The 23729-nt window shown below is 51.5% G+C and overlaps 2 protein-coding genes across 6 annotated transcripts in view; one reads left to right on the top strand and one right to left on the bottom strand.

Moving 5' to 3' along the window:
- Nucleotides 1-26: 26 nt before the first annotated feature.
- On the top strand, nt 27-8858 carry EMX1 (empty spiracles homeobox 1). Of its 3 annotated transcripts, none has more exons than XM_001232150.7 (4): nt 27-489; nt 701-1090; nt 3149-3333; nt 8148-8858. In XM_001232150.7, the coding sequence occupies exons 2-4, from the start codon at nt 736-738 to the stop codon at nt 8313-8315; spliced, it is 708 nt and encodes a 235-aa protein (XP_001232151.3). In that variant the 5' UTR covers nt 27-489; nt 701-735; the 3' UTR covers nt 8316-8858. The 3 variants fall into 3 exon arrangements, with proteins under 3 accessions (XP_001232151.3, XP_046797128.1, XP_046797127.1); XM_046941172.1 differs by having other exon boundaries at nt 27-538; XM_046941171.1 differs by having other exon boundaries at nt 27-1090.
- Nucleotides 8859-9880: 1022 nt separating this feature from the next.
- The window catches only part of SFXN5 (sideroflexin 5), a 78293-nt gene continuing 64444 nt past the window's right edge, over nt 9881-23729 (bottom strand). For all 3 annotated transcript variants that reach the window (XM_420891.7, XM_046941169.1, XM_046941170.1), the window contains one exon: nt 9881-13896. In XM_420891.7, the coding sequence (XP_420891.6) occupies nt 13819-13896 (78 nt within the window). In that variant the 3' untranslated portion in view covers nt 9881-13818. The remainder of the gene's footprint in view (nt 13897-23729) is intronic.

Below are 23729 nucleotides of genomic sequence, written 5' to 3'. Positions count from 1 at the left end.
CTCCGCCGCGTCCCGGCGGGCGAAGCAGAGCCAAACTGCGGAGTGAACTCGGGACGGACCAAAGTGCGGAGGGGCTGCGCGCCCGCGCATCTATCTCCTCAACGCGGCTCCGGGGGAGAAAACAGCGACTTTGGGATTTTTCGTCGATTTTATATCATTTTATTATTATTATTATTATTCCCAGCGCTGGGAAGAGCGGGGCCGGGCCGGGCTTTAAGCGGGGCTCCGCGCTGCGCGGACATTGCGCGGGGGCTGCGCGGGTAACGGGAGCTCTCCGACCTTTCTTTCGCGGAGCGGCCGAGCCGCGGGGCCGCACTGCCGTCCCGATTTTCAGCACGAAAGAAGCGATGTAGCGATTTCCTACGAAGCGAGCGCAGCCCGCAGCCCCGCTCCCACAACTTCTCGCCTCGCCGCCGGCTCCAGTCCAGTTTTTCGGGCGCTCTCCTCCTTCCCAGCGCCGGCCCCAGCCCCGGCCCTCCTCACCCGCAGGTGAGGGCCGCCCAGGCGGGGACGGGGGACGGGGGGGGGGCAGCGCCAGGTACCGGCCCTATTTGTAGGGCTGCGGGGCTGCGGGGTGCGGGGGCGGCCCGCGGGGTGCGGGCGGTGGGTGCGCGTGTGCGCGGCCCCGAGGGGGGGGCCGGTTGGGGGGGGGGGGGGGGTGGTTTCTCGCACACACACACACACACACGCGCACCCGCAGGAACAGCCCCGCCGCGGCCCCCCCGAGCTCAAACCATGTTCCAGCCGTCCGCCAAGCGCTGCTTCACCATCGAGTCCCTGGTGGCCAAGGACACCCCGCTGAGCCCCGAGGAACCCCTGCGGCCCTCGGCCCTCAATTATCCCCCCCCCGCCGCTTCCGACGCCTTCCCCGGCGGTTTCCAAGGGGCCGCCGCCGGCCGGGCTCTGTACGGCGGCACCGAGCTCGTTTTCCCCGAAGCCGTGGGGCACCCGGCTCTGCCCGTCGCTCCGCATCAGCTCGGAGCATCGCCTCTCCCGCACCCTCACTCCTTCTTCGGACCGCAACATCGCGACCCGCTCAACTTCTACCCCTGGGTGCTGCGCAACCGCTTCTTCGGGCACCGCTTCCAAGGTGAGCACCGCGCCGGGACCCGCAGCCCCGCACTGAGACCCGCAGCCCCGCGCTGAGACCCGCAGCCCCGCGCTGAGACCCGCAGCCCCGCACCAGGACCTGTTGCTGCGCTCCGCTCGGCGCGGCTCCGGGCTGCGGGCGGTCGGGTTCCGTCGCGGGGAGCGGGGATGAGGCGGAGGTTCCCTTTTCGGGCTTTGTCTTTTCGCTTTTCTTTCTTTTCTTTTCCTCTTTCCTTCTTTCTTTCCCGCTTTCTCTCTTCCCTTCTTTCCGTTCTATATTTCTTTCCGTCTCCTTTCTTTCCTTCTCGCTTTCTTTCCTCCTTTCTTTCCATCTTTCTTTCTATCTTTCTCTTGTCTTTTTTCCCCCTCTTTCTTTCTCTTTTTCTTTTTTAATTTGTTTCTTATTTTTTGAGAAAAAATTGTTTTTCTTATTTTTTGACTCTCTCTCCCCACTCTTCTTTCTTTCTGTTTCTCCCCTTTCTTTCCTCCTTCCCTTCCCCGTATCCTCTTCCTTGTTTCTTTCCTTTTTCTTCTTCCCTTTCCTTTTCTTCTTTCCTTTTTCCTCTTTCGTTTTCTTTTTCTGTTTTCCTTTTTCCTCTTTTCTTCTCCTTCTTTCCTTACCTTTTTCCTTTCCTTTCCTTTTCTTTTTCCTCTCCTCTCCTCTCCTCTCCTCTCCTCTCCTCTCCTCTCCTCTCCTCTCCTCTCCTCTCCTCTCCTCTCCTCTCCTCTCCTCTCCTCTCCTCTCCTTTCGTCCCCTTTCGTCTCCTGTCCTTTCCTCTCCTTTCTTTTTCTTTCTTTTTCTTTCTTTTTCTTTCCCTTCTTTTCCTTCCCCTCCACTCCTTGGAGCAGCCCTGTAGGCAGACCCGCTCTGTGCCCCCCACGGAGTTATCCCATATTATCACCCGGTTATTACCAGGTTACCTTTGGGTTATGGTTGTGTTCCCGTTGTGTTCCCGTTGGGTTCTCTCCATTCCCATCAGCACACACAGACCCCTCCCGGCTCCAGGCACTCACTCAGTGCCCATTGCAGTTCCCGGTGCTCACAGCCCCGCAGCGGCTGCCCCGATCCATTTGTTTTGCATCAGATTCCTCTAATTCTTTTCCCGTCTTTTATTTCTTTTTCCTTTTATCCTTTTTACTTTCTTCCTTTTCCTTCCTTTTTTTTTTCCTTCTTCATCTTCTTTTTTTTTTTTTTACCCTTTCATTCCCTTTTTCTTTCCTTCCTTTCCTCTCCCCATCTCTCCCTTCATCCCGTCCTCCTCCTCTTCTCCTTTTCAATTTCTTTCTCCCCTTATCTGTCTTATTTCTCCCTTTCTCTCTAACTTTCTCCCCTCGGCCCCTCGGTCTCTTTCCCTTCTCACTTCACTCCTTCAGCCTTTCTCCTTCTGTCCCTCATAGAACGGTTCGGAGCTTACAGGACCTTAAAGAGGATTCAATTCCAACGTGCATCTCTTACTCTTTTTTCTTCCTCTCTTTTTCTCTTCATTTCCCCTTATTTCTCTTTTTCTTTTCCTTTAGTTCTCTTTTTCTTTCATTTCTTTTTTTCCTTCTACTTTATTTCTCTTCTTTTTCTCTATTTCTTTCTCTGTTTCTTTCCATGAGATTTTCTCCCATTCCCTCATTTTCTTTCTCTTTCACTTTCTTCCCTTCTCTTTTAATTTCTTTTTCCTTCCCTTTTTATTTCATTTTTGCTTCCTTATTTCCTAACATTTCTCCATTTTCTCCCTTCTCCTCCTCTATTTTTTTTCCTCTTTTTTACTTTCAGACTTTCTCATTTCTCCATCTCCTCTCTCACTTTTCCCTTTCCCTCTGTTCCCCTCTCAACGTTTCTCTCCTTTCCCTCTCCAACCCTCTCCATTCATTTTCCCCCTTCTCTCTCCCTTCTTCCATTTCCCATTGCCAAGCAGCGACCGCGATTCTGAAATCCCACCAGCCCCCGTTCCCCCCTTACCCCATCCCACACTGGGCTGCTCCCCGCTCCCCCCTTTTCACTGCACAAATCCCCACCTCATGGCGCCGGGGCGATTCCCCCCTCCTGACACTGCTGTTCTGCCTGCAGGGAGCGAAGTGTCCCAGGAGAGCCTCCTCCTTCACGGCCCCTTCGCCCGCAAACCCAAACGTATCCGCACCGCCTTCTCCCCATCCCAGCTGCTACGGTTGGAAAGGGCCTTCGAGAAGAACCATTACGTGGTGGGCGCCGAGCGCAAGCAGCTGGCCAGCAGCCTCAGCCTCTCCGAGACCCAGGTATGGCACAGCCATCCGTACCCACCCATCCACGGAATTGAGCTGTGGGCACCACACCGTGATGGAGATACGCTGGGCGAAATGCTCAGTGGTTCCCCAGGAGTGGTGCATGGGATCCTCTGTGTCGGGTTGGGGTGGGGATGCCGCGTCCCCGCGCTCTCATGTCGGAGCCGTTGTGCAGCATTATTTCTTCTCTGCCTGATGTGAGTGCCAAACAAAACTGCAGTGGCCAAAGCAGTGGTGGTGTCACCCCGTTGCCCATTAGAACCCATTGGCTCGGTGTCTTTGTGCTGACCCAACAGGACGGCTCATCTCGGCTGCGGCTTTTGGCTTTGAGGGAAGGCTTTGCTCATTTGCTGTAGTAAATGGGGGAGCCCAGGAGGGCCCAGAAGACGAAAGGAAAAATGTTGGTGCAAAGAGGAAAATAGGGGCGATGGGGCTGCGTGCTGTCGGGTGCGTGGCTGCTGCATGGTGCTCTGGGTGGAGGTACCCATAATATTAATTCAGTCTCCAGGCTGTGTCCTGTCGTATTCAGTAATGCAGTCAGCTGAGATGGTTTCTAAATTCTGGGCCGTTAGGCCTGGTTTTATGTTCATTTATTTCATACCCTTTTTTATTATTTCTTTGGAAATTAAAGCAGAACTGGGGAATGCTGCCCGACCCCTTGCAGTGCACATTGCCTCTAAATCCACCTGAGTAAAGAGGAAGGCAGAGAGGCAATAGATGCCTGCTTGGGTGTCTGCTTCTGCCTGTCTGTGTGCGCTGCAGACTGCTCTGCGGTGTTGGATCGCTGCGCCTGGGGATGCTGTGGGTGCTGTGGGGTCATTGCATCAACCTCAGGACATGGGGTGGTTGAGGGGAATACTCTTAGCTTCCAGCTTCGTTGCTTTAATATATGTATTGATAAATATATAAGTGTACTTAATATAAGAGTGTATATATATATATATATATTTATAGTCTATTAATTACCCAGAAGGGAAACAACCCACATGCGCCAATGTTGGATTGTTAGACTCAATGATGCTTATGGGTTCCTTCCAACCCGGGATATTCTGCAATTCTATATCCTATGATCCTAGCATTTTGTGAATGGGACTGGCCCATATGGTGGCTACCTGCTATATGCCATAGTAAGGTATGTCCTGTGGCAATGCTGCTGTCACCCCTTTGCTTTCCATCCAATAAAACCCAACTGGAAGCACCCGTGCTCCCTGGAGCGTCCCATTGAGTGTTCCTCCATGTCGAGTGTTGATCTCATGGAGAACAACACCTGGAGAAGCCCCAGGGGAGGTGGAAAGGGCCCCCACATCCTCGTGCATCGCTGGGACATGGGGAAAGTGGGGAAGGCGGAGGTGTTTAACCCCTTCCCATAGAGGTCTGGGACAACAGGACTGGGGAAAAATAGGACTGGGGGAAATGGTATTGGGGGAAAATGGGATTGGGGGCGAATGGGGTTGGGCAAAGACAGGAGTGGGAGAAAATAGGATTGGAAAGAAGGGCAGCACACAGCCCACAGCAAACATGAGTGGGACGGGGACGGGGTTGTGCCTGCAGGGACCGTGGTGCACGAGCAGCGGCTGCGGGGTGTGCGTGTGTGGAGTGACGCAGAGCTGCGGGGATGGCATCGTGGGGCTGGTGGGACATGTGGGATGTTCATGTGGGGCTGGATGGGACCCGGGTGGGTGCTGTGCTTGGGGGGGTTGTGCTGGGATGGGCACTGTGGGTGGTGATGCTGCTGTGCCTGTCGGTGGTGGTGTGAGGCCGCTGCGGTGAGCCGACATCACCGGGCATGGGGATGTGCCGGGTGGGAAACCACCTCCCTGAGCTCATAGAGCAATAGGGTTGTAGAATGATAGAGTGTCCCAAGTGGGAATAGACCCCCACGGAGCTGCAGGAAGCCCACACTGTCTCCATCCCAAAGCACAGCCCTCCTCCTGGCTGTGGCTATGAGGTGTGGGACGATGCCATCCTGCATCTCTCCCCATATCACCGCAGGGCTGAGCGCACTGCGGCTCCCGTGGGGAGATGGTAATAATTAACAGAATGGCCCCACAGCCGTGCTGTGCCCACGAATGCCTGGGAGTTACAGGAGGAGAAAGATGGGACTCTGAGATAAACGCTGGGGACCATTCCAAGTCCCAGAGAGCAATGTCAGTGCCGATGTGTGGTCCTGAGTCAGTGCGCTGCTTTTGGGGCCATCCCTTTGCAACCCCTCCGTGTCCCTGAAAAGAACAGATGAGTTTTGGGGTGTCGTTAAAAGAAAAAGGTGCAGAGTGGCTGAGGCTTTGTGGTGTCACACCAAGGATTGGTGTGCTGGAGCCCAATGGGTGTAGCATCTCCCGTGCCGTGGGGGTCGCAACCACAGCACTGTCCTTGGAGCTGCTGGGGATGCGTGGGCACACCGAGTGTGGGTCACAGCCTCCGCTCCCAGCACAGCCGTATTACCAAGGCTGAGATAAAGCCCCATGGCAGAGCAGGATCTCTTGGTGTATGTGGCCGTGCTTTTGGGCCGTGGTTTGGTGGGCATGGTGATGCTGGGTCATGGTTGGACATGGTGATTGTAGCGGTCTTTTCCGACTTCAATAGAATCATAGAATGGCTTGGGTTGGAAGGGACCTTGAAGATATCCAGTGACATTATGATTCCGTGTGGGATTGCTGTCGTTGCCCCGATGGCGTTAGGTGCAGGAGAGCATTGTGTGTGTGTGCAGAGCAGCTGCCAAGGGCTGAGAACGGGATGAAGGAGCCACCAGGAGATGGTGCCCATCTGGTACCAGGACAGCTGGGAACCCACAGGGCAGCACAGACATTCGGCACCACAGTGGTTAACATTGTTTCGGGAAGGAACAAAACCCATGCTTGGGGTTTAAATGTATGGCTCCCAGGGCAGGTTACTGCCCTTACCAGTGCAGCTCTGGGGGCTGCAGTCACATTGGGGTGAGCTCCTCAGAGCTGAGCTGTGCTTGGAGGACGCCGCGCTGCTCACACTCAGCTCCCGTTCCCAAAGACCCAGCCGTGCGTCCTCATTGCTTTCTGCCTCACTTTCTCTCATTTTGGGCTCCCAGGGAGCTGAGAGCTTCACTGAAAAGTTTGTGAAGCACTCTGCCGTGGTTGAATTAAAGTGGGCGATGCCTCAAAGCGAATGGTTGGGGGTCAGAACTCAATGGGATAAGCAGCCCTGCGCTGTGCGCTGCTCACTGCACTGCACACTGAAAAGGTTTTGCTGCCCTTGGAAAGGCAGAAGGAGGGCCTCAGCCTCGCTGTGCTGCGGAGCAGAGGGAGAGCATCGCCTGCGGATGGTGCTCTGGGAGAGGGGGCACGATCCAGGATGGGGGCAGTGCTGGGATATGAACGCTCCCTCCTGCGCTGTGCTGGTTGGCAACAGTGGCCGTGCAGCGGCGCCTGGCGGCACGCAGCGTCTGTCTGTCCTGCAGGGCCGGAGCCGGGCAGCAGCGGGCACTGATAGCATCCTGCATCCCTACACAGCATCCTGAATCCCTGTGTAGCATCCTGTGCCCATACACAGCATCCTGCATCCCTACACAGCTTCTCACGTCCCTACACAGCATCCTAAGTCTTTGTATAGCATCCTGCATCCCTGCACAGCATCCTGCATCCCTGCATAGCACCCAGTGTCCTTGTATAGTATCCCACATCCCTACATAGCATCCTGTGTCTTTGTATAGCATCCTGCATCCCTACAGAGCATCCCATGTCCATACACAGCATCCTGCATCCCTACAGAGCATCCCATGTCCATACACAGCATCCTGCATTCCTGCACAGCATCCCACATCATACTGCGTCCCTACACAGCATCCTGCCAGCAATGTCGTGCACCTCTTGGTGTCTGGGTGCCTCCCTCACCCCACACGGAGCTCTCTGTGCCCTGGCAGCTGTCACTGCAGGTTTGGGGTGGCAGTAGGTTCGGGCAGGTGAGGAGCGACCGGGTCTGGGGATGGGGATGCTGCTCCTCTCCGGCTCCTGGGGAAATGTTTGACCGCTGTCACAGTGAAATGGGTTTCCTTACATCTGAATATGGTGAATTCATAATCTCCATTCGCTTCCTGGTTATCTGCAGTGCAACCTCAGTGCCTGACAGCCTCAGAGCCTTCCCTCAGGCTTTGCACAGACTGATCCACGAATGCGGTGGGTTAAGCCTGAAATGCTCCTTTTTTCTCCCATTTTTGGGCACAGGGAGGTGAGGGGTTGCCATGCTGCGCTCTGAACAGAACCATGGCCAAGACCTGGCAGTGCCACCTCAGCATGGGGACATGGCTCTGGGATGGGTGTGCAGGGATGGCTCTGCGTGACCTCTCCTTGGCCACTGGGGCTGTTGTGATGGGCCCAGTGATGGGCAAGGGTGATGTTTTAATTTATTCTTTTATTTTTTTGTGTGCCCGTGTGTTGGGCACCAGTGTGATGGATATCAGTGTGTTGGATACCAGCGTGATGTGCACCGGGGCGATGGGCACCAGAGTGATGGGTGCCGGGTGATGGGTGCCAATGTGATGGGCACCAGTGTGATGGGTACCAATGTGATGGACACCAATGTGATGGACACCACTGCGGTGGGCACCAGGGCAATGGATGCCAATGTGATGGGCGCCGGCGTGTTGGGCAACAGGATGACGGGTACCAGAGTGATGAGTGCCAGGGTGATGGGCACCCTCCAAACCCGAGGTCCTGCCATCAGAATGGGAAACTGAGGCAGGGCAGGGTGACCAGGGCGCGCTCCTGGTGCGGTATGGACTCCTTTTTGGCCACTTTTGGAGGAAAATGTTTTTTTTTTCTCTGCTCCTCCTCCCCCAGGTGAAAGTGTGGTTCCAGAACCGGCGGACGAAATACAAACGGCAGAAGCTGGAGGAGGAAGGGCCGGACTCGGAGCAGAAGAAGAAAGGTTCCCATCACATCAACCGATGGCGCCTCGCCACCAAGCAGTCGAGCGGAGAAGACATCGACGTCACCTCCAACGACTAAGGCAGGGACAGGCTCCTGGTGCAGCCGCCATGCAGAGGAACCCGGGGGACGACGCGGGGACGCGCGCGGCATCACCCAACGAACTCTAAGGGACGTCACCGCCGCCGCCGCTGCCCCACCGGGACCCATCCGTCCCCCCCGCCGCCCGGAGCCCGGCGCAGCCCTCGGGGCGCGTTTTGGGGCTCTCCCGTTGAGCCTGGGAGGAAGAGGAGGCTGCCGGGACCCCGGGACACGACCGCGCACCCTCCTCCGCGTGGGGACCGCCCGTCAGCCGTGAGGTCGCATCCAACGTCCTACCTTCGAGCTCAATGTTTCCAACCCTTTTTCTTTCTTTTCTTTTTTTTTTTTTTTTTTGCCTTCTCCCCTCCTCCTTTCTCTGTCTCTCCCTCTCTCTCTCTCTTTTTTTTTAACAAGCCTTTGTTTTAATTTATTCTTTTTTTTTTTTTTTTTTTGTGCCCATGTGTGCGTGCGTTCCCCGTCATAGGTAGTCCGCAGCTGTAGTGTGTGTTACTGCGTGGTAATAAAAAGCAAAATGTGCTCAAAGTATGTCTGGTTCCCTTGGAGAGGTGGGGAGGGGGGAGAGGGCGGGGGAGGCATCCCCATTGCCCACCCCAGGAATGTCCCATGAGGATTTGGCCATGGGGACAGCAGTGTCATTGGGTGGTGACACCATGGGGTTGGCTTGCATGGGACTGATGGATGCAGGAGAGCTCATCCACCGTGGTGACATCTCAGCAGGGTCCCCTCCTCCCAGGTTGGGTGTCAGGGAGGTGACACGGTGACAGAAAGCAGAAGGGGGGTGACTGCAGGTATGACAGGTATGTGGTGTTCAGGGGCTGGCAGCTGTCACACCTGCACTGGGTATTGGATGTCAAGGGAGGGGCCATCCCACAATGACGTTGGTGCGGTGAGAAATGGGGTGCTGGGGGGCTGGAGAAGCCCCAGGCACTGCTGGAGTCCCAGAATTCGGGTGGGGGGGACGAGGGTCCCACCCGCATCTCCCCAGATAAGGACACTTATAATGATCATATATATAGAATTATCATTAAGGTCAGATCATAGAATCATTAAGGTTGGAAAGAACCATTCAACCCATTGAGTCCAACCATCAACTTGCTGGGTTGATATATACACACTACTTATGAGATACACAAATAAACATGATATACCCAAATATAATAATGAAAAACGATATACCCAAATATAATAGTTATAGAGATACATAATAATTCCTGCTGTTTGGAAAGGGGCAGCCCTCTCCCTACATGAAAAGAGAAAATCCACATCCCCAGAGCAGTCCCCCTCTGCAAACAGCACAAAAAAAATCCTGCCAATGAGATAAGAAAAGCCCCAAATCTGTGTCTACCCTCGCATCAGTGTGATTGGCCATGCCGAGCTGAGGCCAGACCCAAAGTTTGCTCCCAGTTTCCCCAATACCCAATGAGACCCAAATTTTGCTCCCATCTGCCCAATATCCACCCAGACCCAAATTTTGCTCAGTCCCCCACCAGACCCAAATTTCGCTTCCAGCCCTCACCCATCCCCAAGTGCTATCATAGCCAACGAAGTCTTTAAATGCTTTTATTCCAGACACGTCCAAGTGTTACATAAAGTGTTGCGGTCGATCAATCTGTTGAGAAGGTTAAAAAGAGACTGTGTGCGTTTCGGGGCTGTGCCGGGGTGTGCCGCTGGAAGACGTGGCCGGGAGCGATGCCCCCAAGGCAGCCGTACAGAGCCACCAGGATGTCAAAAGGGGCTGATTCCCAATGGGACTCAAGGAGGTGCCGGGGGCTGTGAGTGGGAACCCGGCGTAACCTGAGGTCTGTGAGGGCGACGGCTCCGGTTGCGTGGGGATGGAGCAAAATGATGAGCGTGGAGCAGAAAGGAATGGAGCCGTGCCTGAGCTTGTGGAAGGAAAACTGAGAAAGGAGGCAAAGCAGATAAGCAGCTCAAAAACAAAACAAAACAGAACAAAACAAAACAAAACAAATAAAAATAAAATCCCCAAAAGACAGTTTTGGGTTGTGAGAGCACATGGGACAAAGGCGTAGAATATTTGTATCATAGAATCATAGAATCACAGAATGGTTGGGTCGGAAGGGACCTCAAAGATCACAGAATCATAGGACAGCTTAGGTTGGAGGGGATCTTAACGATCATCCAGTGCCAACCCCCTGCCACGGACAGGGTTGCCAACCACTATATCAGGTTGGCCAGGGAAGAAGCAGGGCAGGGACCTATTGAAGCTGTGGTGCCATACGTTGGTACCCACTCCCTCCATCCTGCAAGGGAAATCCAAAGGGAAGGGGATGGCAAGATAAGACCTGGTTACTTCCTAAAATTCATTCTCCAGGAGGAAGGAACCAACCACTGAGCCACGGGCTCACTTCCTAACCCCACGGCACACTGCAGGACCAGGGACAGGGGTGACAACCCATGGGGAGCAGCCCAAGGACACCTCTTCCAGGAAGGAATCAAACTTCTCGTTGGCACCTTTTGCTGCAACCTGGTCCTCATTATTTCTTAATTAACATATCCAAGAAATCAATTAGCTGCGACATTTCTAATTAAATACTACTGGAGATGATCATCTCATTATTATTATCTGCTGAGGTGAACAACTTGATGTGTGAGGTGGGTTTTTTCCTTCCCATTTCTTCCAGTTCCCCAATTATAGGAAATAATAAATGCAAATGGTTGGGTTGTTCTCGCAAACCCAAGGCTCCTTTTGTACATTAGGAGAGTCGAAGAGATTAATTAGCTATTAAGTGAATGTGTATAATGTTATCATTAGCTCTTTTTTGGCACAATTTGCTGTCCTAATAAACAGTACTAATGTGCTATCGCTTTCCAGTGCCATGCTTTTCATTTCTCAGGCTGTACCAAGAGTTAAGCTCCATGCTGAGTCAACTTTTTGATCGGAGCCCAGTTGCCTTGAGCTCTTGGGCAAAGCACAAGAAGGGCAAGGACGTTTCCCCAAAGTGACAGCAGTGATTTGGGTGTGAAACCCTGGGTGAAACCCTGGGCTTTGCAGGCTGGTGCTTCCCCAAAGGTCAGGTTGGTGTCTGCAGAACCATTCTGCTGCTTTTGAAGCAAGAGTCCCAGTGCTGCAACAGCTGTGGGATCTGCAGAGGCTTTGGTGGAGCCCTCTTGAACCTCGTGGTGGGGACACGGCCACGCTCCTGTTGCCCAAAGGGGACCACACATCCACCAAAATGTGGTGGGCCTCCTCTTGAACGTATCTTGTGCTTTTCCCATGGCAGGGGACAGACCAATGACGACAAGGGGACAGGCTGTAGGGTTGGAGCCCAACTCCAAAGTTGGGTTTCAACTCTACTGCCCTCATATATATATATAAAAGTATAAAAAAATATTATATATATGCAATGCACCTATAGTCAGCACAGTGTTCTGGGAGATGCAGAGCCAAACCTCATCTCTCCAGCCCCATGGCACACCCCACAAGTACTGCTGACAAACGTGGCAGGTACTTTTCAATGCAACAGACGTGGAGGATTTTGGAGAAGTTTAGGAACTGCTCAGGAAAAGCCCCTTTGCTTTCCAAATGCCAGGCTGAACAGGAAGAACCAAGAGCTTGGGAAAGGCTGGGTCAGGAGGCAGAAGGGTCCTTCTCAGCAGAAGCTCTCCACCTCATTTTCTGATACATGAAATGAAACAAGTTTGATAGGATTTGTACAGGACATGACAAATCTGGGCTCATTTAGACTGATTGTCACTTGTTGGGCTGTGCAACTGGGTTTGATCCGAGCCGTAATCCCCAAGTGCTGCTCTTCTGACATCCCTGAGGCCAGTCCTCACCCGCGGAGCAGGATCTCTTTCTCATATTTCATAGGGCAGCACGTATTAGGAACTCTGCAGCCTGCTCTCCTCCAACCAGAGCCGTTGGCATTGCGTGCTGCCGGCTCACCCCCCGCCGCACATCGCTCGCTCCATCTGCAGACCCCGCAGGTAGCTGGAGCTCACTAGCTTTGATCAGTAATTATGACGCAAGACCAAATCCGTGCAGAAACCACCCCACTACAAAGCCTTCGTCACTCCCCTCCCCAAAGAAGAAAAAGACTGAGATCAATGAGTTTTGCAGCATTGCAGCAGAACGGCTGTGGCAGCAACAAAACCCACCTTGGAGGCTTCTGGTCCACTCAGCTTTGGGCTCAGTTACGCCGTCAGAGCCAGCATGTATTTAAGCATACATTAAGCACGTGCTGACTGTACATTCATCTGATCTAGTGCATTAGAAGAATTCTGCTGGGTCAAATCCAGCTGTCTCTTATGCAGGTGGACATGCAGAACTCCTCCATGAGCTCAGCATTCCCACCAGCGCCAGGGACTGGGAGCTGTCCTGTTGGCAGCAGGGATGGGGAGACCACTGCTGGCCTCTCCTCCCCTCCAGGTTGGTGTGGATGTCCACAAAACTCTTATTTTCAACGTGCAATTATTTGATCCACACCAGCGTGGGCACAGAATCTGCTGTGCAGCTTCCACTCCCATACATTGCAACGCATCCTTTTGCATACATTCTGCGTCAGTGTACATTTGGTTTTCCCTGCTCCCCCCACCCTCCCCCCGTCCCAACAAGTTGGCATTGGCATGATGGCAACCATTGCATTTGGCCGTGCTCATCACCACCACACCTCAATCCCTGTAACAATCCCAGTGGCCACACTCCAACTCCGCTCTTTACACTTTTGGGTAAAAGATACTGGAAAGCCAAATTACAGCCCCAAACTCAACCAGGAGGAGGTTCGTGGGGCAACAGGACCACACACCCAGGTGGGATGTGGCTCCTGTACCCAGCAGTACACCATCACTGCATCCAAACAAAGGACAGCTGGACTCAAAGTGGAGCATCTTCATGAATCCCTCATGGAACACTACCCAGGTAGCTCAGACTGCCTTACTCACAGAGAGGACAAACCCTACCCACTTTGCTCGAAGATCCTATCCCATGTTGGCTTTCCAGGACCTTGAACCCCTTGCTGATGTGCTGGGTGGTGGCTGGGGCAGTGCTGACATGGAATCAATACAAGACACTTATCAAACACCCTATCAAGTGCTTCAAAGCCACGCACCCATCAGTCTCTGCAGAATGACTTTTGTGCAGTGTCAGTGCTGTGATTTAATTCGCATTGAAAACAAAATTTGCTGGGTGAAGCCTACTTCCATGTAGTTAGGTACAGCCATGTAACCATCCCGTAAACTTCCCTCCATGCAGTGCTAGAAGTTTAGAGATCATTCCTCTGCTAGTCGTCTAAAGTGTTTGAATGTAGTTTCTCACTGTTGCTAAGTTAAAACGTTTAATGTTAATTTTGTTGAGTGGTGTGAGAGGTGTCAGTTCTCCAAAAGTGTTACCCCACTCCCGCTCTCTGGGAGCAGTAGGACTATCGCTGAGCTCTAGGATTTGTGTTGTCTCTCCCAGTCGACATTTCACGTTTCCCCCTCTCCATCCCCAGATCTTCTGGGTGGAGGGGTCTGCAGCTCCCACTTACAACCCCTTGTTGTAGATTACGGTCTTACTGGGGGTGGCCATTGCGATCTCCGGCTCCAGGCGAGACGTCTCGATCTAAGGAAGCAGAGGCAAAGTCAGGGTCAGCACCACGGAGATGGATAGAGCCATGTATTAACCACAGAAATGTTTGAGTTGGAAGGGACCCTTCAAGGCCGTCTTGTCGCATTCCCTGCAGTGCACAGGGACACCCACAGCTCCATCAGGTGCTTCATCATAGAATGGCCTGGGTTGAAAAGGACCACAATGATCATTGAGTTCCAACCCCCTGCTTTGTGCAGGGTTGCCAACCACCAGCCACCAGACCAGGCTGCCCAGAGCCATATCCAGCCTGGCCTTGAATTCCACCAGGGATGGGGCATCCACAACCTCCTTGGGCAACCTGTTCCAGTGTGTCACCACCCTTCGAGTGAAAAACTCCCTCCTAATATCCGACCTAAACCTCTCCTGTCTCAGTTTAAAACCATTCCCCCTTGTCCTATCAAGGACCATGGTACTGAGGGACATGGTTAGTGCACAAGGTGGGGAAAGGTTGGGCTTGGTGACCTGAAAGGTCTTTCCCAACTTTAATGATCCTATGATTCTAGCATCTGTCTTTCCATTACTACCATTTGTGCAGCCTCGACAACACATTCGGCATCGCCAGGAAGCGTTCTGATGTACAACTGAGAAACAACAGTGTGTTGTCCCTACTCCTTCCATCTCCACGAAATTCCCATCCCTTTGCTACACTTTCCCAGCTGGATTTCCAGGAAGCTCTCCATCACGTTGTGTCCCCAGGAGGAGCTGGGTGTCCCCATGCCTAAATGGGACGGGGCGCCTCACGCCATCCAACTTTGGGAAATCCCATCCATCCAATGGGTGCTGCTGCTGACACAATGCGAGGAGCCCACGTTAAAAATCGAAATGCTTTTGAAAATGTTTAACCTAGTTAGACAAATTAGCAAAAATTTGTGCAAAACAATTTAGGTATTTAAAATATTCAATGTTTTTAAAAACTGGAAAAACTGTTCTTAGCTTTCAGCTGCAAAAACCCAACAAAATATAACATCAAAGCAATCTTAACATGAGGTGCAACATAACCCTTCAGCAAAGCTGTTAAACAGCTACTGAAGCATCATGGGAAATAGCACTTCATTTATTCAAATGCACATATGTCAGGTTTTTGCACCATATGTCATTCCAAGCTATTTACAGTAATAATTAAATCTTAATCAACGTTTAACCTCTGTAAAATGTTTGAAGGGATCTAATCACCCTTCAGACTGCACTAATGAAGGAGAAATATATAAACATAAAAAGAAAATGATGCATAGATAGCACACCAGAAAGAACAGTAATTGCAAAATTGTATTTCTTTTAAATATAATCAGCAAATTATGTAAAGTAAGCCAACGAGTATTTTAAGTGAAGACATCTTGGGTGTCAGAGGTGTGATCAGCTAATTTTGTACTGCTATCCATAACAGATGTAGCATATTTTCTTTTCGTGCCATTATTAGCAACTTCACCATTTCTTTCTGTGCCGAAACACAAAGTGAAGCATTGTGATGGGAGAGCACCCAGCAAAGGTAGAGGGGAGGCGATTCTCACGTCCACCAGCACTGACAGGATCCATTTTGAGGGAGGATTAACTCTGATCTGCCTGGCTCTGACACAGCTTTTCTTCCCATTGTTTTCTTTTGCTTATTCCAAACATAGAGGGGAAAAGCTACTAGGCACTGAAGTTGGGTCTTTTCACCCATCAGTATGAAAACATCATGGTGAGAGGAGCTTATCAATGACTTGGGGTTGGGTAGACCAACCCTGACCAGTTGGGTGGCTCAACCCTGACCAGCTGGATGCCAGTTGCCAGGGCTTAGGGATATGAGATGGCTCACAACAGCAAAACCCATACTCTGGTTGGAATATCTACACAGAAAGCTAACTGAGAGCCACCACAGCCACAGAAGCACAACATGGGTCCTCTGGGTCCATCAGTGTTGGACTAGCTCTCCAAAGAAAGCCTCACTGGCCCTTCTGGACCCCAGATTAGAGGTCTGAAAGCAAGATCTACAGGGCAATGATGATGGCCTGGACGCATTGAATCAAGAAGAGAGAAGTTGAAGGTATTGGCACATGCAAGAAGAAGTGTATTGGTCCGTTCATGCTGCCTTGGGACACAACTCAAAAAGCAGTGAGGAAAACTCAAGCTGAGCAGCAGAAAGAGCATTGGAGAGGGAAGGAGTGAAGTATCACAACCAGATGTTTGGGGAAGGTGTGGTGGCTCTGAGGTGGGAAGGTTTAGGCACAAATCAGATGAAACACAGCAAGAATGGTGGGCTTGGAGATAAGTATTACATAGCTCACCTAAGCCCCTTTCTGAAGTCTAGGAAGATGTGAAATAACTTTACTGGTTGAACTGGATCAAACTGCAGATCCATTTCTGTTTGACTTTAATAAAGCAGACACAAAGACATTGAATTCCTGCTCTAGAGCCTCAGCTACATGAGTTCCAAGGGTTGTATCCCCACCGAGGAGGCAAGCACAGGAGGGATGAGTTACAAAGCACTACTGGCAAATCTGTTCATAAGAGCACTGGGAATTACTGATTCCTCACCCTGTGAAATCAAATGCAGAACAATAAAGAGACGCATTCAGCCAGTGGGCTACAGATATCAAGACAACGTTCACTAGCTGATGCTGCATGTACTGATTCATTCTTCCTATCCATCAGTTTCCTGCTAGAAATTGTTATTTTCCTTATTTTGGTGCAGGCTGCTGTTGTAGCTGCCCAGCATCCCGGACCTGCTCAGCCAACCTTCCTCTGGACATCATGAGAGACCACAGAGGTCTTTATGCCATGTTTCGTGTGTCTGAGCTTCAAAGAAGACCCTCAGCAGGGTCTTTCTTGGTCATGACCATAACAGCAATTCCTGTAACAGGGAATGGCCATCATGAAGGGTTCTCCAAGGAACAGGTTCTACACTAAATGATAGGATCTGCCTCATCCTACACGGGGCAATCGTGTCCTTCCAAACTAAGCACCCACATGGGAACTGTGTCCATCTTCTTCCTCTCAGTGAGGAAGATCTACTTGTGCTGCGTCAAAGGATGCATTCCCTTCCTGGCTCTGGGAAGGCAGCACAACGATCCCTAAAAGAAGTAGGTCTTCAACAGTGACACCAGAAGAGCAAGAGGGATCCAAGCTCACCACCAGTATATGGGGAAATGTAGTATATGAAGATCGCTGCTGGAGAGTGATAAGAAGGGGATGGTTTGTGGGGAAAAAAAACCAGGTTTTCAGGCTGATGCAGCCATCAGTGCAGCACTGACCACTCATGTGGCATACCAGCATAGGGGATGATATAATGTTAGAATCACAGAATCATTAAGGTTGGAAAAGAGCTCTAAGAATCCCCAAGCCCAGCTCCACCCCACCAAGCCCAATGACAACATCCCTTAGTGCCACATCTCCACAGCTCTGGAACAGCTCCAGGGATGGCGATTTCACCACCTCCCTGTGCAGTCGGTGCTGGTGTCTGACCACTCTTTCAGAGAAAAAGGTTTCCTAATATCCAACCTGAACGTCCTCCGGTACAACTTAAAGCCATTACCTCTCATCCTATCACTAATTAACTGGGAGAAGAGGTCAACCTTCACTCTGATATATCCTCCTTGCAGGTCACTGTAGGGAGCAATAAGGTCTCCCCTGAACCTCCTCTTCTCCGGACTGAACAATCCCAGCTCCTTCAGCTTCTCCTCATGAAGAAGGGGCAATTGCTGCATTTCCCAAGAGCATATTGAAAGCTTTGCTACAGAGGCAAGGACACCCTCGCTGGGGACACGGCCAAAGTGGATCTCCAAACACAACCAGAAAAGTGGCACTGCAGAGCATCGCAACACCTGGGAGCTGGAGGATGCCCTTCATTTCCCTCCAGCAGATAATCAAGAAAGCAAGAACAAAACAAAAAATGGTGATCTTATTTAAGCAACAGTCTATAACCCAGCATCCCTCAGGTAATGCAGGCTGACCTGGTGAAATCTACCCCCTCTGGGGGAACAAAGCCATAGAGGGGCACCGCGAGAGGTGACTCCCACCACGCACGAGCTCTCTTCCCCCCCATCCCTGCCTTGCAGTGGGAGCCTCTCTCCTCTCATCAGCACAGACAAGGCTAATTGGGGTGATAAAGAACTGGCTCCGAGTGCTGGCGTGGGCTGGAGGAACAAATGGTGCGGTGGTCACAGCTGGTGCTGCGGAGATGGGAGGGAGCGGGCGCGAGGCTCCGGCGGTTCCGCCAGCCCGGGGCTGTGAGCAGGGCTGTGTGTGTTTTGCATTCACTGCTGACACGGGTGTAACGTACATGCGCGTCCGGTGAGGCAGAAGCAGGCAGAAAGCAGATGCTTTTTGTTTGGGGTTGATACTCATTTCTATCCCAGCTCGGGAAAAGGTGTAGAAAGGAATGTGCTCCTCCGAGTGCAGGGAGAGAGATAGGTCTAGGCTCGCTGCCAGGGATCCTGCGACGATATGGAAGGCAGCTAGGGGAGACAGGAGCAGATGGATTTGGCATACAGCTCATCGCTCAGCCAAAAAGAGGAGGGGGGGGAAGAAGAAGGAAGAAAGCGGCCAGTTTTGGTAGGGGGAGGGCCAGGCAGCCTGGCGGATGCTGCATCTGGAGGAGGGGGAAGGCAGGACGGGGCTGGTCACCGCGGTGCCACTCTGAGGCTTGGTCATGGCTTGTTGCCTGCAAGGGTCCTCATGGCCCTTCCAGAAGCCTTTTGCCACCCTCCCCTTATAGAGTTATAGAATATCCGAGTTGGAAGGGACCTTAAAGCTCATCCAGTTCTAACCTCCTGTCCCCCAGCAGATCAGATCACTCATGGTCCATCCAGCCTGGCTTTGGGCACTTCCAGGTATGGGGCACCCACAGCTCTCTGGAACCTTTCCCATCAAGTCCAACTCCTGGCTCCAACATAGGATCGCACAAAGTGATAGAACCATAGAATAATTCAATTGGAAAAGTAAGATCATCAAGTCCCACCATCAACCTATCACCACCATGCCCACTAAAACATGTCCCATGACCCAAATCCAACGTCTGAGAGTGGTGTCCCAATGCTCCCTGAGCTCCAGCAGCTCAGGGCCATGCCTACAGCCCTGCAGAGCCTCTTCTGTGCCCATCAGGTGCAGAACCTTTTCCTAACATCCAGTCCCTTGGATCCTGTTGCTGTCACCAGAGAGAACCAAGGCCACAAGACACCTCTGCTCGTAGCTTGGTGCAACCACAATGTGAAACCACCGAGCTCTTTCATGGTGGGTCACATCAACCCTTCCACCACCAACAAACACCCACCTAACACACTCTGCAAGGAGCAGAACCTCATTACTCTGGTTTATCACTCTGCCTCAGGGTAAAAAAACAGTTTCTTGCCCAAATATTATTCTTTCAGGTTCTTCAGATCTTCCTTTCATTGGCGGCAGCTCCTATTCCAGCAGTTTGCTCCAACTGATGCTGGAGTGTTGACACCAAAGGTACATTTTGGAGCCATTGCCTGAAACTGATTTTATCCCCATCTTCTCCACCCTCCTTGAAACAACAAGGAGAGAAGCAGAATACTTGTCTGTGCTGGCTCCTGGGGGCCATTGGTTTCAGAAGGTTTATCTGTTTTTCGTCATGGATGCTATGACCACCAGCATCCATCTCATGCTCTCTATGGGTCAAAAAGAAAAACAGAGGCTCTTTTCAGACCCAGATGGAAAAGGGTTTGAATGTGGCCACACACGCACACCCCGCTACAACATCTGTTACAGACAAAGTACGTCAGTGGCAGTGCTTGTGCCACAAGCTATTCACACTCTATCACATCTGCTGACACCTCTGCACCGTCCCCTGGAAACGTCACTGCTTTTAGCAAAGCACGAAATGCGAAGTGTCAGCAGCACCTTGGGTGCCATGGGGCTTCTGCACTGCAACGAGCAGGAATATCCTCATACTCAACAGATGTTCGGATAGAGATGTGCAATTGAGACAGCTATGGCTTAAGATGTTACCGCCCTCACCTTAAATGGGAACAACTGACCCTGCCCTGAAGCACAACAGGAGAGTCTGAAGGATTTATGGGTCAGTTATTGGACAGCACCTTCATTAAGGGGGGGTTTTGCCTCCAGCTCTATGAGCATGCAGCTGCCAATGCACCGAGCTGCAAATGAGCGTATCACAGCTTCTCTAGGAGAAAAATTATGTGTTGCTTTTACATCAGAAGCAAGCAATCGGGAGGGAAGGAAGGAAAGCACAGCATTTTAGGCTCCCGCCCATCCAGGCTGGAGCAGAGCAGTCTCAATGCCATGAGCTCCCACTGCCCAGCAGCACACCAATTTCCGGTGCTGGAATGACTGATGACAGCGGTGTCAGCAGGTGGGATGATAACACAGGGCAGCAGGCACCGAGGGCTGCAAGGCAGCTCTGGGTGCTGGGCATGTCCCTGCCTGTAACACAGCGATTCAACAGCCATGTTTCAACCCTCAGCTCCTGCCCTCAACCAGGTCACCAAGGCACAAATCAGCCCATGATGCCAAGGAACCCTCCTGGTGCCACACAGGAGGACACTGGTGATGAGTAGGATGCTGGGATGAAAGGAACCCATTCCCAGCAGTTCAGCCCTGGGATTTGTTAGCACTGGGCTCTGCACAGTGTGGGCAAACCTCCCAGACTCCTAGAAGGATTGAAAGATCAGTCCCTTCAACAGCACCAGCTCCAAGACAGTGAAAACTGGGGGGTCCAGTTGTCCAGGGAAGGAGAGTATGGCCTACAACACCATCACAGAATCACCATAGAATGGCCTGGGTTGAAAAGGACCACAATGATCACTGAGTTCCAACCCCCCTGCTATGTGCAGGGTCGCCAACCAGCAGCCCAGGCTGCCCAGCCCACATCCAGCCTGGCCTTGAATGCCTCCGGGGATGGGGCATCCACAGCCTCCTTGGGCAACCTGTTCCAGTGCATCACCACCCTCTGGGTGAAAAACTTCCTCCTAATATCCAACCTCAACCTCCCCTGCCCCAGTTTAAGACCATTCCTCCTTGTCCTATCACTATCCACCCTCATAAACAGCCGTTCCCCCTCCTGTTTATACGCTCCCTTCAAATACTGGAAGGCCACAATGAGGTCTCCCCGGAGCTTCCTCTTCTCAAACAGAAGAAACCCCAAGTTCTAAAACAAACAAGCAAACAAATACAGGTTTTAAATAACAAGGCCAAAAAAGAGCCATCACCTAAAACACAACCCCGAGAACTCTCCACTGCAGAGGTGAGGGCTCTGTGGGCGTTCCGAAATTTCCCATTTGATGGAAGTGAGCAATTAGGCTCATCCTAGCCAGAGCCCCTCAAGCAGTTGTGTTGAGGAAGAGAACATTTGTTGCTGCTTGGTGAGAATACTGAACCCTGCAATTCTCTAGCTATTAAGGAGGAGGAGTACAATAGCTGTTCAGGATTTAGGGGTATTCTTACGGCTTTAAAGAAGCAAAGCAAGCTCCTCAGGAGCCCAAGCCTTCATTGCACTTCCTTCCCTTGAAGGACCAGCAGCCTCATTAGAAACAGGCTGCTAGATCCAAACGATTTAATAAGCAATTACAGATAATTATATACACTCGTGCTTGGGAAATGTGATTAATAACCCATTCTCTGCAGTAACAACCAAGCATGCTTGCAGCAGGCAAGTCTGGACAACTGGCCGCCTTCCTCTGCTCCCATCCCTGATGGCTCACGTGGAGCACTCGGAGGGAAGGTTGATTCAGATGAGTTAAAATGGATGTCTTTGAGTGTGCAGAAAAGGATTTACGCAATAATTGGAGAGAGGGGTAAGCCAGGGAAGAGCCATGGATGGAGCCAGCTGCCCCAAATAATGATCAGCTGTTGGTGATCAATAAAAGAGCCCAAATTTTCGGGTTGGGCTAGTAGAAAGAAAGGTGTTGGCCTTCAGGCTAAGCAGGAGCTTGGGGGGGATTGCATGGAGCAAAGAGTGGGACCATGTCTTTGTGCTGCCCTACAACAAGGGCAGGAATCCCAGGGGCAGTGCTTTGGAGCTGCTGCTCTGTTTACAGGAGGTGCTGCTGAAAGGTGTCCTGAAGAAAGGCAGCAATTAACAGGCCTGGAAAAAAAAAATGGCTTCTTTCCACAAAGTGCCTTTTAAGTATGTTTTTTTGAGCCACTTCAAGGGTTAATGTTTAGCTGTTTATCCGGAGTTGTCGGATGTCAGCTCTTTCTTTTGACTCCTAATGGCTTATAGCCATCAGGAGGTGAAGACTCCTCAAAAGAGATGGTGTCAGGAATGTTTTTTTATGCCCACCAGCACCCACACACCTGCAGGAGCCTGTGCTTGCAGGATAGATAGTTTACATACTTGAACCTGTATCCCAGGGACAGAGATATAAACATGAAACCAGATCCCATCCGACACCGCTGCTGCAGCCCCTGGGCAGTACAAAGGGGTCCATTCTCCCACACCCACTCCAATGACCACAAAAAACACCTTGAGTTGAAGCATTGCTTCCCACTACCAGCTTTGCTGGTCTAGGGTCTGATTTTAGGGCTGGCTCCCGTGAATTTTGGAGGTGAAACAAAGGGCCGCTCTCAGGAGCAGACTTCAAAAAGCCATCACAAATCAAAGCCCCTCAGACAGGGAAGGTGAGAACAAAGACAGAGGCTCCAAATCAATCAGAGCGCTGCTCACTCGTGACCTTCCCCAGCCGAGGGATGTCACTGAGCCTCGTAATTACACTGCAAGGTGCAAACATTTGTAAACCTCACCGCTGCTACGTGATGACCCTGGAGACCAGATCCTTCCTGCAGGCAGAGTGTGTCCGTGTTCTTCCCAAAGCTTCTGCTCAGACCAAGCCCTTCGTGCCCTGCTAAGCCACCAGCAGTACCAGCACAGGCAGGGATTGGGGTGGCAATGCCCCTTGCTACAGAAAAAGAAATCAAAGTTCTTTCCCTTAAAGTAATGTTTGGATGAGATTGAAACCTTCCCCCAAAATTGGCAGTTAAGCTCAGGGTCAGGTCCATGTTTCTTGCTCACCCCTTAGGCTGAAGCCTCAGGCCAGTGGTTACAACTTCTCCTGCTCAGGAGGTTGCAGACATCACACGGTCACCTTCTTGGCATGGACTTGGTGCTGCCGTGGGTCTGAAGTCCTGTATCCCTCTGCCATTACTGAGAGAAGGGCTGAAATCAAGGCAGAATTGGGTATGGGGCACTGCTCCCATGGAGATTCATGGCCAGGGCTGTCGTTTGGTTTGGGACAAGGAATAACTCATTGCAAAACGAGTTAGTGATGAACACTTCAGCCCCAAACTTCAGGTCCGTTCCCATGCTGACAGCTCTGCCAGAAGTACAAGACAGATGTCCTTGCTTTGTGGTCACCAGTCTCAAATGCTTCAAGCAAAGGCTAAAGAGATCTCTGCATTCCACTGCTCAGCTGAGGCATGGTCCTGTCATGCTGAAGGAAGACACGGCTCTTCTGCAATTCAAGATGAAGGTTATGGTCCTGTAACGCCAAATATCAGTTCAGATAAGCCCTGTGAGTGACAAATGGAATTAAACCAGAGAGATTCCAGAACAAAACTAACAACTCCCTGAATACTTATAAGTGGTCTATCCCCATGGGCCGCATTAGCATAGACCAACAGGAGCCAGAATCAATGCTCAGGCTCTGGGGACAACAGGTATGTCCACAAGGGTTAATAGTGGGCATGGTGGTGATGATGGGTTGATGGTTGGACTTGATGACCTCAGAGGTCTTTTCCAACCTTAATGATTCTATCAATAAGGCTGGGCCAGTAACCTAGCTTGTGCTGGGTTTACAGGTAGAGATAGTTTACGACTTCCATGGGCTGTTATTTATTTTAAAAGACAGCCT

This window comes from Gallus gallus, chromosome 4 (genome assembly GCF_016699485.2).
Source record: "Gallus gallus isolate bGalGal1 chromosome 4, bGalGal1.mat.broiler.GRCg7b, whole genome shotgun sequence".
Lineage (NCBI taxonomy): Eukaryota > Metazoa > Chordata > Aves > Galliformes > Phasianidae > Gallus > Gallus gallus.
The sequence above is the reverse complement of the archived record's forward strand: the minus strand, read 5'-3'. Positions and strand labels throughout refer to the sequence as shown.

Bases quoted from the DNA above. Each gene is read 5' to 3' on its own strand.
- EMX1 (XM_001232150.7), top strand. From the start codon at position 736: ATGTTCCAGCCGTCCGCCAAGCGCTGCTTCACCATCGAGTCCCTGGTG. The intron at 1,091-3,148 runs GTGAGCACCGCG...TTCTGCCTGCAG, and splicing joins CTTCGGGCACCGCTTCCAAG to GGAGCGAAGTGTCCCAGGAG. The intron at 3,334-8,147 runs GTATGGCACAGC...CTCCTCCCCCAG, and splicing joins TCAGCCTCTCCGAGACCCAG to GTGAAAGTGTGGTTCCAGAA.